The 16,373-nt window shown below is 42.6% G+C and overlaps 1 protein-coding gene across 3 annotated transcripts in view; it reads right to left on the minus strand.

Moving 5' to 3' along the window:
• The window catches only part of pcsk7 (proprotein convertase subtilisin/kexin type 7), a 29,160-nt gene extending 13,144 nt beyond the window's left edge, over nucleotides 1-16,016 (minus strand). The window contains exons 1-4 of one of the 3 annotated variants that reach the window (XR_014030562.1): nucleotides 15,843-16,013; nucleotides 9,766-10,180; nucleotides 1,229-1,363; nucleotides 10-175 (exon numbers count right to left, since the gene is read on the minus strand). Coding sequence is in view for 2 of the 3 variants with exons in the window: in XM_081371492.1 (XP_081227618.1) it covers nucleotides 10-175; nucleotides 1,229-1,363; nucleotides 9,766-10,161 (697 nt within the window). In the remaining variant the exon portion in view is untranslated. Of the gene's footprint in view, nucleotides 1-9; nucleotides 176-1,228; nucleotides 1,364-9,765; nucleotides 10,213-15,842 lie in introns of all 3 variants that reach the window. The other 2 variants (XM_081371492.1, XM_081371493.1) reach the window with 2 other exon arrangements.
• Nucleotides 16,017-16,373: the final 357 nt, after the last annotated feature.

Below are 16,373 nucleotides of genomic sequence, written 5' to 3' on the forward strand. Positions count from 1 at the left end.
GCGCCACACCTGCCACTCGTCCGCCGTACGCCACTCCCACAGCGCAGTAGCTGTTGTTGGACACCGCGGCGATCTCTCCGGCACAGCGCGTGCCGTGATGGTTGTCACTGTGTCCGTCGGGATGAGGCATGGGGTCGGGGTCGTCCGAGTTCAGGTCGTAACTTCCCTCGGGACTCTGAAACGCATGAAACAAACCTCACACTCAGGGTCAATACATCTCATGTTCTGTCGGCAACATCTGGGCCAATTATCACAGAAAACCCTTCTTGCTTTTTTATTAAATATCAATCTCCAACAGGTGCTCTTGTGAACGCCATTCCCAATCCCCAATTCATATTTTGTACATAAAGGGGTACATTATTTTAAACCACTGAAGTCACATCAGTTCAGATTATTTCACATTTAATGACAGCAACAAGGCTGACCAAAGTGCTGTACAATACAAAATAAAAGACCATAAAGATGACAGATAAAAGGAAACAGAGAAGAGAACAAGACATTTCAATGTATAAAAACCCAATGAAAGGAGAGATGTTTTGAGACTACATGTGAGTGATTGTCACTGTTCGTCCAGAAGACTGAGCTAGAGAAACACAGGCTCAGTTTCTGCTCCTCCAGACGGTCAGCTTGATCTTCTTTGCAGGGCTGTGGTTCCTGTGCTGTATTAGGTTGCTGTAGTTTCTAATCATCTGCCATTCAGTTCACCTGTGTCTTTTTACTTATCCATTTCCTCTGTCTGTTTAAGCCTGTGTTTTCATTCCAGTTAGGGGTGTTTGTTTATAGTTTAACACTGGCTATATTCATGGCGTTTATAGTTTAACACACACACACTCATGTGTGAAGCAGTCACGTGTTTCTCAGTGTTCTTCGTTCTGTTGGTGTGTTCAGGTCCACCTCTCCTCGTCTGACGTCACGTGCTGACTTTCATTTGTTCACATCTGTGCATTAGTTTCCTAATTTGTTTAAAAATGAAGCAAATTAATCTGATTGGGAAGTTCTAGCATTATAAAAGTGAGGCTTGCGGGAACGATTTATATTAATCCTGCACCGAAAGTCAGGCCCTGATATAAATACACATTTTAATAATAAAGTATGATTGTTTATTCTTCTTTATCATGACATGGTAGGGAAAGAAATAGCAGAGGAGTATCCCTTATACATTATCCCTTACATATATATTAAAAAAAGAAGAAAACACTCAGGAGAAAAGAGATGGCGATCGACTTACGTAGTTGGGCTGGATATCCTCCAGGGTGTGCTGAACCCCGTCGTCCACCACGACCACCGTGACCCCGGCGCCGGTGATGTTGCGCTCCCAGACGCCCGTCACGTTGATGTCCATCCCGTCCTTCACATTGTTGTGCTGCAGAGAATCAGACACCATTAGGGCTGAGCAACTCCTTGATTAAAGCGGTGGGTGACTATGATTTCACTCGTCTAACTTTAGTTAGTGTGTAATGTAGCTGAGCATAAACAACATCTGCAAAGTTACAACGCTCAAAGTTCAGAGCAAAGGGAGATATTTGCTTTTACAGAAATGGCTTTTTAAGGACTACAACAAACGGCTGGTAGAGACTACACCACATTCCTCCCGGGTTAGTGACATCACCAACCCTAGAATTTACATAAACTCCGCCCTCTGAACACGATTTATAGATTATCATGACAGAGTATGCTAATCAATGACTAGAAGATAACTACACAAGCGTTTCGTTGATGTCGAGTCTCTGAGGCTCTTGGCTTGCGGTGAGAGGACGCGGTGCGCGAGATGGCTGCCACTTCTCAACCTTCATCGTTAGTCGTTCGATATGTTTCGTCATCAATTGCTCATGTCAACGTGTTGTTTTCTTCATCACTGCTGGAACAGGGCTTCTGGATGTGCCTTCATCGGGACATGAGATCTGGACTTAATGTTGGATGTTTGAGTGAAGCATCTTCAACTGCTCTGTGATATTAGGACTCAAGCATTACATCTTCAATGGCAAAATTTTGATCTCCCTTGATTCAACGCGAGTGAACGCTGGCGCAACCTGCTGCCGCTGCTTGCCGATAGCTCACCTGTTCTGTCCTGGCTTATGCCTCATCTGCCGTTCTTTCTGGCCGTCGACGCTGCCTAAAGTACAATGCGTGCTGGCAGGAAATACATTCTGCTCGTCTGTGTCTGGCTCTTTCTACTGCCTGTTCACCTGCTAGTGACGGGCTTGCTCCAGTATTTGGCCATTGATCTTCTCCGGCTGCGCTGTCACCTGCCTGGACCTGCGCCTGAGGCTCTCCACCTTCATCCGGACATCGCCTTCCAGCCTCGCCCGAGATATATTCACCGAGGTTCCCGCCGGAATTTCCACCACAACAGCTTAACTGCAATAAAATCCATCTGGTCCAGCTCTCCTCGCCCTCCACGATCCATCAACCGGGCTGTCGACCACAGCGTGTTAGCCCGCCTAGCTCGGTCGGCTAGCACCACCACCAGCTGTGACCATAGGCGCCGATACCGTGGGTGCTCCGGGGCTCGAGCACCCACGGAAAATACTGCCATTAAACATTGCAGTTGGTGCTATGTGAAGTGTTTCTCGGATGAAAACGCCTATTTAGTGACCCCGCTCTGTACGCAGAGACGCGTTGCTCCCATAGTCAGTATATCCTCCTGAAGAATTAACCGCAATGGTGAGTCAACAAAAATTTTGCTCAAACGGGTGCGGGTCGGACACAGGTCTAAACACGGGTTTAAAACAATCACGTACAAACGTAAACATATATGCACATTTTTAGGAACACATCTGCCTGTATTTCAAGTAAATAAAATAATTTAAAATCCACATCAGTTTATTTGTGCCCACGCCCTCTCAGGAGTCTCTCTCTATACCTACTTTCACTTTTAAAAAGTCATCATAACCGCGCGCGCGATCTGCTTGCAGTCATCGAGATGGATGCTGTCTGAGGAGTTGAAGAAAAGAATAGCTTGTGGAGATGGTAAAGTTGTCGACAAAACTGAACAAAACAATGTTGGGAAAGGCTTTGCTGCATGCATTTTCGTGTTGGATAGCCACAAATGTGGAACTTCATCGCTGAGGAAGCACGCAGATAACTGTTTCTGTAGTAACAAACCAAGCAGTTCTATCGAACAGTATTTGTCAGATTTAACACTGTTACATTTTGTAAATTTCACACGAAGCTGATCGCGGTTACGTGTCAGTTATACTTTCCATCTCCAATCCTGTCTGTATTTGTGAGAAGTGGCGCTGTCCTTGAAAGATTACTTTACGGCTGTATTATCAAGTAGGCTAAATAGGTGTGTGTGTTCGTGTCGGCCGCTGTCCATTTCCTAAGGTTCTGAAATGCAAACATTTTTTGACTACTTTTTTTTTTTTAAAGGGCTTGCACCCATGAGCACCCACGGAGGAAAACATAAATCGGCGCCTATGGCTGTGACAACACCGCACTCAACTTCGCTCTGCTCAACATCCGCTCACTGACAGACAAGGGACATCTCATCCAGGACCTCATTTCAGATCGTAAGCTTGACTTTCTTTGTTTAACCGAGACATGGCAACAGCCCAACAACTTTTCTCAGCTTAATGAATCCACTCCTAGTGGGTTTGTTTACATCTGTCAACCACGCAGTTCCGGCCGGGGAGGAGGTCTCGCGATAATCTATCACGAGAAGTTGAAAGTCTCGCCGGTCTCTGTGCCTGTCTCTAGCACGTTCGAATCTGTTGTCTGCAAGCTTTCTGGTTCCACTCCAACCATTATTGCTACTGTCTACCGCCCCCCCAAACCAAATAGGGAATTTTTAAATGATTTTGCTGTCTTTCTTACTCATCTATCCTCTCTTTCATCAAACATAATTCTGCTGGGTGATTTTAATATCCACATGGACAATATCAATCTGCTCCTCACTAAAGACTTTTCCTCCTGTTTAGAGAGTTTTGGATTCCAGCAACATATCACTTTTCCCACACACTCAAAAGGACATACCCTGGACTTAATCTGCTGCTCTGGTGTAACCCCTTCTGATTTTACACCTGCTGAACTCCCCATAACTGACCATTATCTCATCTCATTTTCAGTGAAACTCACTCTATCCATCTTTAAAAAAACACGTTTTATTTCATTTCGGAATATAAAGAATATTAATCCTGCCACTCTCACTTCAAGTTTTCACTCCTTCTGCCCTCCCGACACTCATAATTTATCCTCCCCCGATGATCTGGTTTCTCATTACAACACTGGACTCCATAAAATTCTTAATTCCCTTGCTCCGTTAAAAACCAGATCCGTTTCATTTTCCGTCTCTGCCCCCTGGTTCACCACCGATCTTCGTCTCATGAAAGCCAAAGGTCGGCAACTTGAACGTCTCTACAAGAAAACTGGTCTCACTATTCACAAAGAAATGTACAATAATCACATCTTACAATACAAGGACTCCATCGCTCGCACTAAAAGTCACTACTACTCCAGTATAATCACTGCTAATAAAGGAAACTCGAAGTCACTGTTTTCCATACTTAACAATATCACTCAACCTCAGGACTTTCTCCCCCCTCACCTGTATACAACCACATTTTGCAACTCCATTATGTCATTTTTCACTGAAAAAATCAAAAATATTCACCAGAACCATGGACATATCCCTCACCACAGCATCTCAGCCGATTCAAATCTTTTAAATCCAGTCCCTTCAATGTCACTTCAGGTGTTCCCCAGGGCTCTGTCCTGGGGCCCTTGCTTTTTATCATTTACCTCCTTCCCCTGGGTAGTATTTTCCGTAAATTTAACATTCAATTCTACTGTTATGCTGATGACACCCAGCTCTACCTTTCGACCAAACCCTCATCCACTCTCCCACCCACCTCCCTTACTGACTGCATCTCAGAAATAAAAACCTGGTTTACACAGAACTTCCTCAAATTAAATAGTACCGTAAAACTTCAAATAATAGCCGAGTCCCAAATAGACGCCTGTCTCTTTTAAACGCCTGGTGTGACGACAGGTTTGGGTAAATAAAGGCCGGTCTCAAATAGAGGCCTGGTCTGTTTTTTAGTATCGGTTTATATGATCTTCTAAAACCAGTCAGATCGTCGTTCTATGTTTTGAATTAGATTTCACGTGACAGACGCAACCGCTCATGAACGACTCATCACTATTCGCGCGCGCCCGCGCGTGTGTGTGTGTGTGTGTGTGTGTGTGAGGGAAAAAGAGGATATAATACATTTCATTAACTTCGGGATGTTATCCTTAGGTATGTGGCCTGACAGTAGCTTCTGATGGAAGCGAGGATCACCTTATCCATTGTTTCAAAGAGGGAGAGTCGTGTTTTTTTTTTAAACAATACAAAGTGAAAATAAAGTGGCATTTTGGGGTTAATATTGAAAGGACAGTTACCATGGCGAATACACAATATTAACAAGAACTGTTAATGAAACATGGAAACGCTCCTGGTGAATAGAATGGAAATCACCCCTGCATGCAAATCCTTCTCAGCTAACACACGTACCAGTAACGTGATTTATTGGTATTTAACTTTTATTTCGTGACTTACTAATTTACAATGTAACAACGTTGCATGCTCGTAGTTTCCTTTGCACTTTATACACAGCGCGCACCGCCGCATTTGCGCGTTTGAAGAGTGTGCGCTATGAACACAGTAACGGCTGACATGACAGGAACGTCCGTTTTTCTGAGGTAAAAGACTTTTTATTTCAGTGTACACATGCGTCGCTGTCTGGTAGTCCATATTGTGCTGGGTTTTCTGAAGTGGTTGTGATTCGCCTCTTATAACATGCTCTAAATGCACATAGTTCAGCCCTCTTACATTAAATGTTTTTGTTAAACACATTCGAATTAATTATAAATAAAACATAATATAATGTGGTAACCTCCTACTGTCATGCTTGAACATCTCAACACTAAATTAAAGGCCTGTCTCTTATAGACGCCTGTCTCAAATACAAGCCGGTGCAGTTCGGCGATTTGGGTAAATAGAAGTCCGGGCTATTATTTGAAGTTTTACGGTAATAAAACTGAGGTTCTCCTCATTGGCTCTAAATCTACTTTATCCAAAACCAACAGTCTTTCTCTCACTATTGATAGTTCCTCCGTTTCACCCTGCCCCCAGGTTAAGAGTCTGGGTGTCATCCTTGACAGCACATTATCTTTTCAATCTCACATCAATAACATTACCCGGTCTGCCTACTTCCACCTAAGAAACATTAATCGTCTCCGCCCCTCTCTTACCCCTCACACAGCCTCCATCCTTGTCCACAGTCTCGTCACTTCACGTCTAGACTACTGCAACTCTCTTCTTTCCGGTCTCCCTCACAAATCCCTTCATAAACTTCAACTGGTCCAGAATTCAGCTGCCCGCATAATAACACGAACACCGTCCATTCACCACATCACCCCTGTTCTCCAACAGCTTCACTGGCTCCCGGTCCAGTTTCGTATCCATTTCAAAGTCCTTTTATTAACATTCAAAGCCATTCACAACCTGTCCCCCCCATACCTGTCCGATCTCCTCCAGGTTCCAACCACCTCCCGCTCACTCAGGTCATCCTCCTCCATACACCTCTCTGTCTCCCGTGCCCGTCTCACCACTATGGGGAGCAGAGCTTTTAGCCGATCTGCTCCCCGACTCTGGAACGCACTACCACCACAACTCAGAAACATTGATTCGTTCTCTCACTTTAAACTTCAACTTAAAACACATCTGTTTAAAACTGCCTATCATATCTAATGTACTGTAACATGCTCTGCCTCTTTTAATTGTTCTTAATATTGTTTTATTCTCTATTTTTCTTAATCTGCGCTGTTTTTAATGTATTATGTATCTTTGTACGGTGTCCTTGAGTGCCGAGAAAGGCGCCTTTAAATAAAATGTATTATTATTTATTATTATTCTGAAGTCCCTCTGACATTACAGAAACAGCTGTTCAGCGTCTCTTGTGAAAGCCCTCTGATCCCACTGTCCCGGCTTCACCCCTCTGCACTCCCGTGGGTACGCTTCCTCTTGTTCATTGAGTAGTGTTTCTTTGTGGCTCTGGCTAACGTGGAGTGCTGTGGCCTCACTTTACTGTTCCCGCTTGTTTGGCGAGCTGTTTTGTTTGGTTTAGGTCAGGGTTCACCAATCTCGGTCCTGGAGGGCCGCTGTCCTGCAGAGTTTAGCTCCAACACTCCTGTTTGAAAGTTTCTAGTATGCCTAGTGAGACCTTGATTAGCTGGTTCAGGTGTGTTTAATTGGGGTTGGAGCTAAACTCTGCAGGACAGCGGCCCTCCAGGACCGAGATTGGTGAACCCTGGTTTAGTGAACCCTGGATCACACCTAGCATCAGCAGGGTTTGGCTAACGTGTGTTGTTGTAACATGGCCATTCGGCTTTCTGTGAGTGCTGTCTTAAACTGTGCAAAGAGATGCATTTTGCTATCAATAACTCTCCGGCATTGAGACCGCTGGCCCTGGGCTTTGATGGACATGTTTTGCTTCTCATTGACGGTATGGATTTCCACTATACTTAATTGCAACTGTATAACCTAAACCGTCCCTCCCGACTGGAAACCTCTACATCTGATTGGTGGACTACCCTCGCAACCGTCATATCCATTGGGCTTGCTAAATGCTGAGGGTTTTATGACTGCAACTCCTCTCCATCAATACCTGTGATCTGGCTGCCGAGATCGAAGCGTTACCATAATGACGTGACTCTTCATCGCGCCAGGACTCTCACACCACTAACCAGAGATGCGGTCTACTCGCCAACGCATGTTCCCCATCGACACAACTGTGCCCTTCTGAACACTCGTTCCCTGACTGGCAAGGGTACACTGCTGAATGAAGTTACAACTGAGAGAGACCTGGATCTGCTGTTTCTGACTGAAACCTGGCAAACACCTGATGACGTCACTGAACTGAACCGTTTAACTCCTCCTGGATATAGTTATCTGACAAACCTCGACTGGCAGAGGTGTGGTCTGGCGGTGGTCTTTAAGAACAGTTATAAAGTGACTAAATATGACGCTCTTGATGCTCCTAGTTGTGAATGTCTATCACTTAAGTGTGCTGGTCCCACTCCGCTTCTGATTGTGTTGATTTATAGACCTCTAGATATAATACAAACCCTTTCTCTGGACGGACTGAGCTTCTCACTCTCGGCTGTGCCGGCGTGACAGAATCCTGACGCTGGGTGAATTTAACATGGCCTTCAAAATCTGTACGGAATCTGGGAGTCCTGTTCGACTCCACGTTATGTTTTCACTCACACATTGGTCAGATTGTTAAATCGTGCTTCTTCCACTTGCGGAATATTGTTCGTATACGCCCCTCTCTTAACTTTGGAGATGCTGAAACTGTTATTCACGCGTTTATAACCTCCAGATTGGACTACTGTAACTCCTTATACAGCGGCCTACCCACCAAAGCTATACATCGCCTTCAAGTGGTGCAAAACTGCTGCTGCTCGAGCACTTACATATAATAATAAATCTGCACATATCACTCCTATCCTTTACCAACTTCACTGGCTTCCTGTGGTCAATCGCATCCAGTTTAAACTATTAGTCTTAGTTTATAAAGCCTGTCATAGCCCCGCTGAGTTAGTGCAACCTTACCTTCCTGCCCGGACTCTTAGATCTAGCAATGATAATCTGCTTGTCGTCCCCAGTATAACCTCTCTACTGTGGGTGGTAGGGCTTTTAGTGTTGTAGGCCCTAAACTATGGGATAAGCTCCCCCTAATCTTCGTGCCATCCCTAACCTCCAGACCTTCAAATCTCAGCTTAAAGGGATACTCCACTTTTTTTGGAAATAGGCTCATTTTACAACTCCCCCAGAGTTAAACAGTTGAGTCTTACCGCTTTCGAATCCATTCAGCCGAACTCCGGGTCTCACTTTTAGCATAGCTTAGCATAGATCATTGAATCAGACAAGACCATTAGCATCTATAATAATCAAGAAACTTTGCTGCCGTACCATGAGTCCAGCAGGCGTAATGATATGACGCAGTGCCTGAAAATAGGTCTAATAGGTTAGACAAACTTACGTTGGAAGTTACCGAGCTGGGGACTATTTTCAGGCGCTGCGTCATATCATTACGCCTGCTGGACTCATGGTACGGCAGCAAAGTTTCTGGATTATTACACAGGAATGAGAGTATAGTCCATATCAGCCTAGAAAATCGCAACTTTACATTTTCCGTCGGTCTTAGTGCACGATGTAAAAACAGAAGAGTCAAGTTTTAAATAGGAAAAATATCTAAAGTCTTTGGTCATTTTTTTGAGAGAGATGCTAAGGGTCTTGTCCGATTCAATGATCTATGCTAAGCTATGCTAAAAGTGAGACCCGGAGTTCGGCTGAATGGATTCGAAAACGGTAAGTCTCAACAGTTTAACTCTGGGGGAGTTGTAAAATGAAGTGGGGTATCCCTTTAAAACTCATCTATTCACCACGCTCAGTAAATAATTATTTATTTCTCTCTATTTCTCTGTCTTCCACTTTTTAATTTTTTATGTTACATGCTTACTTTATCGAAATTGATGTTTTCTTTGATTACGTAACTTCTCATTTTAATTATTTGTAGTTATTGGTTGTCTCCATCTGCTTTTCTGCTTGTTTGATTGTTATAAGAAGCAGATTACTTGTCTCTTTGTCTGTCAACTGTTTGTATTATTTTGTGAAGCGACCTTGGGTTCTTGAAAGGCGCTATAAAAAAATCTACATCTACAATCATACAGCCCTAGACGCTGTAACCCGTGATGTGTGTGCAGTGTGTTACTCACCAGGTGCCACTGGCTGGGGTATCTGGGGTCGTTGAAGGCCAGGCTCCTCTTGGAGCGGCGCAGCAGCTGTTCCTGCGAGTGCCACAGCACATGAGGGTTCTGGTCCAGAGCCGCCGCGGTCGCCCCGGGGTCCACCCGGTCCTCAGGCCCCTGGCACAGCAGGTAGTGCCCCTCCAGCTGCCCGATCTGCCCCCGGTTCTGCAGACCCGCCTCCTGGGCCACGCTCTGGGCCAGCCGGTGCAGGGAGTCTCCCGCCGGAGCCGAGCCGGAGCGCAGCCGCACCGCCCAGGAGAGACCCGGCCCACAGGAGGAGGAGCAGCGGCTGAGCAGCGGGGCGAGCGAGAGGAGCAGCAGAGGAGAGAGGAGGAGGACACGCTTCTGACCGGGCGGAGCCATCACACACACATCAGAGGAGCTGCGGGGACACACACACACACATCAGAGGAGCTGCGGGGACACACACACACACACACAGACACACACACACACACACACCAGCAGAGGAGAGAGGAGGATACTCCTGCATTATCACTATCAGACGCATGAGATATCTGAGTATCCACACTGAGACAGCTGGAGGTCCTCAATGCTGTGGAGTACAGAACAAAGCCCGATCGCTTCTAAAGGGATACTCTATGGCAGACGTCAGCAACCTAAGGCACGCGTGCCAACACTGGCACGCGAAGGGTTAATCGCTGGCACGCAAGCAAATGCGAGAGAAGTGTATGTATTTCATTCAGATAAAGTAGTCCACCAGCACACAGATCTACATTTTGATGTAATAATTCCTCATCGTAAAAAAAGCTTATTTTATTAAGTTAGAGATGCACCGATTGATCCGCTGGTGGCCAAAATCAGCCGATTTCCACGTGATCGGCCATAACCGGCGACCGGCCGGTCAGTCTGACATATGGCAATTTTATGCCGGTCAAATGCACTCGGTCTCGGGCTACCCATGATTAACATCGCGCAACACCAGCATCACATGTGCACACGGAACGCACATGTAGGAAACCTTGTGAATTACGGCCGTTTCATGCATATTTTTTTCGGCGTGCATGTTAATCAATGAGTGCATTCACACCGGGAGCAGGAGCAGCGCGTGAGCGCCCAACAGGAGCGTCGCGTGAGCAGCAGTGAAGCGAGGGTTTCGCCGCGAGTCTATTTTGTCTGCGCTGCTCACGCTCAATTAAAGTGAAAGCACACATTTGATTGACAAAATAAATATGATTTCAAACAAAAGTGCCTAAAATGCACAGAATGTGCATGTCTTGTGTGTTTTAACAAGAACTGGATTAGGTTATGTCAGAAAAGAAAATGAAGACTCAAAAATATTTATATAAAATCTACCCATTAAACTTGTTTTTATTATTCAGTTTGGGTAAAAAGATATGATATTTGATTAAAAAATAATAATAATAATAATAATAAAAAAAAAATATATATATATATATATATATATATATATATATATATATATATTCTGTGTGTTGTAAAGTGGTTAGAAAAAAAGAAATCGGAATCGGCTAAAATCGGTATCGGCAGGTCAAACTCAATGAAAAATCGGAATCGGCCTAGAAAATTGTAATCGGTGCATCTAGGAGTTATAAATACTATTAAATTGTCTATCTAAATCTAAAATAAATTTCAAGAGAAATATTTACATTTCTGTACTATTTCTGTGTAAGCCATTATGAAAATTTAAAATGTTTGTGTATTTATATGAGTGTGTGTGTGTATATGTATGTATGTATGTATGTATGTATGTATGTATGTATATATATATATATATATATATATAGGCTATGTGTGTGTTGTGGCACAGTGATGAACTCGGAAACTTAAAAATGGCACTTGATGACAAAAAGGTTGCCGACCCCTGCTCTATGGAGTGAATTATGTGCCATAATTAAACAAACAAATCCAGCATTTTGCAAACAAACTCGATCTACTTCGCAAAGGAAAAGTTGACTCGCAAACAAACAGAAAGCAATGTGCAAGTACAAAGGTCAGTTTGAGTGAAATGCAGTGGAGTAACACATGTATTGTGTTTTACAAATATAAATAATTGAGCCAAGATAATACTTCACACATAAATACAAACCATCCTACAAATTGCATGAAACCTTTGAACAAATACCAAATCTAGTCTGTTATGATTGTGAGACACTTGGCTTTTCATGAGATCTCTCGACTCGATTTTCTCCCAAATGCAGTTGAGCATCTTCCTCTTCTCGAGCAGCAGATGGCGCTAAACTAGCGGATTAATGTAGCGCTAGTCTCCCGGAGAAGCCCTGATCTGAAACTGGCCTTTGCCAGAGCTGAGGAAAATGACCAGTGAACGGGTGCCTTTCTGTCTTACTGGATCTATAATTAGCCTTTTTAAGTTGTTCTTTTGCAAAAGGTTTATTGCATATAGGGATGCACCGATTGATCGGCTGGTGACCGGAATTGGCCGATTTTCACGTGATCGGCCGTGACCGGCGACCGGCCGGGCAGTCTGACAAATGCCGATTTTATGCCGGTCAAATGCACTCGGGCGCCGCGTGATTAACATCGCGCAACATCAGAATCACACGTGCACACGGAACACACATGTAGGAAACCTCGTGAATTACGTCCGTTCAGACCGCAAGTGCAGGGAACTACACTGCGACCAAAATGGTTGCATATGCGACCTTTTGAAATGCCATTGCGACCAAAATTTTTAATGGGTCGCAAATGTATCACTGATTATTTTTGTACCTATGTTTTAGGCAATGTGCTATGATTTACTATGAGCATTTATTAAAACAGAAATGTGTATTTTAAGAATACGTTTTATAACGTGCTCTGAGCATTCAACACATCAAGTTGGCTTCAGCCCCGCGACCGTTAACTTACTTAGATTAAAACGTACCATTGTATCTGCACGACTCGCGAGCTCTCTCTCTCACACACAAATACGGACGCGCGCGCGCACAGAGAGAGAAGATAATTGTAAAATGAAAATTGACGGGCTATAGTTTAAATTTTGTTCTTGCTTGTTTTTTTTTCTGTCAAAATGTCGGAAAGCATATTGTATTATCCATTCGTGTTTTTAAAATTCGTTAAATGATGGACGTTTTACAACACAGCCCTCGTTATATGTCGGATTCGTCAAACTTAGCCTACTTGATATTATTTTTAGAATAAGTGATTCGTTATGCTATTATTGGACTCCTGTCTATTCATTGTCGACTGTTTTCTATAAATATGTTTGTATTGGCTAACATTTATGCAGCTAATGCCTGTCCTGTTTAAAATGTGCAGTGTTCAAATGCAAAGACAGCACGTCACAAATAGAAGCTCTGTTCCCTGTGCTATTTAGTGTCATATTTGGTTATTGGAATAATAAATTAAGTAGCCTATCTTTATTGTACACCTGTTTTTTTTTTTTGTTTTTTTTACTGTTTTCTAGGGGTTTCTTAATTTTAGACAAGTTGACCAGCACACATTATATGCAATGCAATATAATGCATGTGTGTCCTATGTGTGACATATTTTGCACACAGGTAAAGGTGCCCAACATAAGTCATTTCTAAAGTAAAAAAAAAAAAAAAAACATTGTTTTGGAAAATATCTCTTTATTTGATTATCAGTAAATTTGTTTTCTATACAGAGATAGAGATATCGATATCGGCCATAACAGCAATATTAATATCGGTTATTATCGGTATCGGCCACAATTTTCACATCGGTGCATCACTACTTAAGAGTTCAGGAGTCTGCCCATCTGTGCCAACCATAGCATGTTGAAATCCATTTTGCACTTTATTGCGTACTGTATTTTCTATTGCTGTAAATCTATCCCAACCAATGTTAAAGAAAACAAAAACAAGAAGGCATGTGCTTTAAAAGTAGGCAAGTAAAATAAAAAGCACATCTGTATGCAATACAGTTTCATTATTGTTCATTATTATCCAGAGCGGCTTACTATAAACAATTTGTGCGACCAAATCATGTTTTGCGCCAGTAACTGAAAAAGTTAGTAGCGCAAGTGCCACCAGTGGAAAAGGTTAGTGTAGTTCCCTGAAGTGCGTATTTTTTCCGCCGTGCATGTTAATCATTGAGTGCTTTCACAACGGGAGCGGGAGCAGCGCGCGAGCGTCAAGCAGGAGCGTCGCGAGCAGTGAAGCGCGTGTTTCGGCGCCGAGTCTATTTGCTGCACTGCTCACGCTCAATTAAAGGGAAAGCACACTTTTGGTTGAAAATAGCCTAAATAGGGTTTCACAAAAAAAGTGCCCAAAATGCACAGAATTTGCGTGTTTTAACAAGAACTGGAATAGGCTATGTCAGAAAAGAAAACAAAGACTAATATTTATAGAAAATGTACCCAATTAAACTGGTTTTATTATTCAGTTTGTACAAGTGATTGCAATAGGCCTGTGTGTGAGTGCTTTGAGAAATATCTTTATACTGCAAGGCTATTTATTTTTTATTTATATATTATTTTATTGCCATTCCCTGTTTTCATACAGACGTTTAGTTTGCTAAATACATATATAAAAAAATTATTGGATATTGAATGTGAAAAGGAAATGGTTCTTCCATAACACTGCACTTTAGATGTTTGAATTATCCACACCTGGAGTAATTTATATAGTTCTATTTTATAGCGTTTATCTGTTAAAAAAAATATGTACTATGCAAATTGTAAAATGTTCTATTACAGAAAAGATATAAAATAAATATTTGTGTGTGCTGTAAAGTGGTTAGAAAAAATGAAATCGGAATCGGCCAATATCGGTATCGGCAGGTCAAACTCAATGAAAAATCGGAAATCGGAATCGGCCCAGAAAATTGTAATCGGTGCATCTCTAATTGCATATCTAGAGAGAAATCCACATTAGCACTTTAAAGCACTTCACTCTCTGCCATCATCTGTTTGTTTGCGAGTCGACTTTTCCTTTGCGAAGTAGATCAAGTTTGTTTGCAAAATGCTGGATTTGTTTGTTTAATTATGGCACATAATTCGCTCCATAATACTCCACTTTAAAATGAAAATTCTGTCATCATATACTCACCCTCATGTTGTTTCAAACCTGTATGAATGTCTCTCTTCTGCTGAACACAAAGGAAGATATTTAGAAGAATGTCAGTAACCAGACAGTTTCTGGGTCCCACTGACTTCCAGAGTATATTTTTGTTCCTACTATGGAAGTCAATGGGACCAGAAACTGTCTGGTTACTGATATTCTTCTAAATATCTTCCTTTCTGTTCAGCAGAAGAGAGAAATTCATACAGGATTGAAACAACATTAGAGGAGGAGTGAAGATAAACAGGGCAGTCGAGTCAGACAGACACGGCCCAACAGGAGGATCTGCGGAGGGACGGTGTGTTTCCACGGGCTTGGAGGACGTAGGCTTGGGAAGGACAGATGAAACCGGCACTAGAAGAGCTTCACATGCGACTCCCTCATCCGCACAAACACACGCACATGTACTTACTACAGTAAAGAAATGGACACATCTAGTTTAAGACGCATGTGCCAGGTGTTGCTGAGATGAATGCTGGTTTCATATGTGACTTACATTTTAAAGAAGAAGAATAACATTGAATGACTCTAATCCATCTACTAATCTAATGTAAATAAGGATAAAAAGGGGCTCTTTTACATTGATAACGACACAGCTCCCACTTCCTGTTTTATTTATTCCTGTTTAATTGCTACACTTAGTGTGTAACGTGTCGTATTCATATTTCCACTCTACACCTGTCATGTTTAATCTGTGATTTATGTGTCTGACAGATATACCGATATACTTGATGCCCATAAAGTAGCTTACAACTGAGAGAGAGAGAGAGAGAGAGAGAGAGAGAGAGAGAGAGAGAGAGAGAGAGAGAGAGAGAGAGAGAGAGAGAGAGAGAGAGACCGGAAGTTCTCAAAAACATGTCGCTCTGTTTATTAATAATAATAATAATAATAATAATATAACACATCAGCTGTAATTAATTAATTCCACACACACTAAGGAAACGTATGGCCTGATTAAGCACAGCCGGTGTGAGACAGTGATGCCCCCGTCAGGGCAGAGATAGACAGAGCTCTTCTTACCTCGCAGTAACGGTGCTGTGTTTCGCTATCGCTTGTGTGTTTTATTTCCGAGATGCTTAAAGTCATTCTTTATCAACTCGAGCAGCGACATAACTCAACCATAGACAGTATCACGTGCTCGTGCCGAGACAAACATCCGCATGCGTCATCTGCTCGTCACATCCGGTGTCCGACACTGTCACCGTCGAAAAACTCAAATATACTCATATACATGCCGTCGCTTTTATTGGATCATTTAGTCTGAAATTAAAACGGAAATCTGTCTCATCTGTTACTATAAAATAAATAAATATAAATGCCTGTCAATTAAATCCACTGCGAACGGCACATGATTAGAAACGCTGAGAAAAGTAACATATATCACGTGACGGCAGAGATCTGAACATGATCGATAAAATATTGCATAAATGAATAACAGGTTTTTGAAAACGCTTTTTAAATAAAAAAAATGTGAGATTTTGAAACAGTGCACACATTAACAGTCTTCATAGCTTTTCCATTAGTGCTAGAATGAATAGTAGAAAAGTAATA

The sequence above is a fragment of the Scardinius erythrophthalmus genome, assembly GCF_964197995.2.
Source record: "Scardinius erythrophthalmus genome assembly, chromosome: 7".
Classification (NCBI taxonomy): Eukaryota; Metazoa; Chordata; class Actinopteri; order Cypriniformes; family Leuciscidae; genus Scardinius; species Scardinius erythrophthalmus.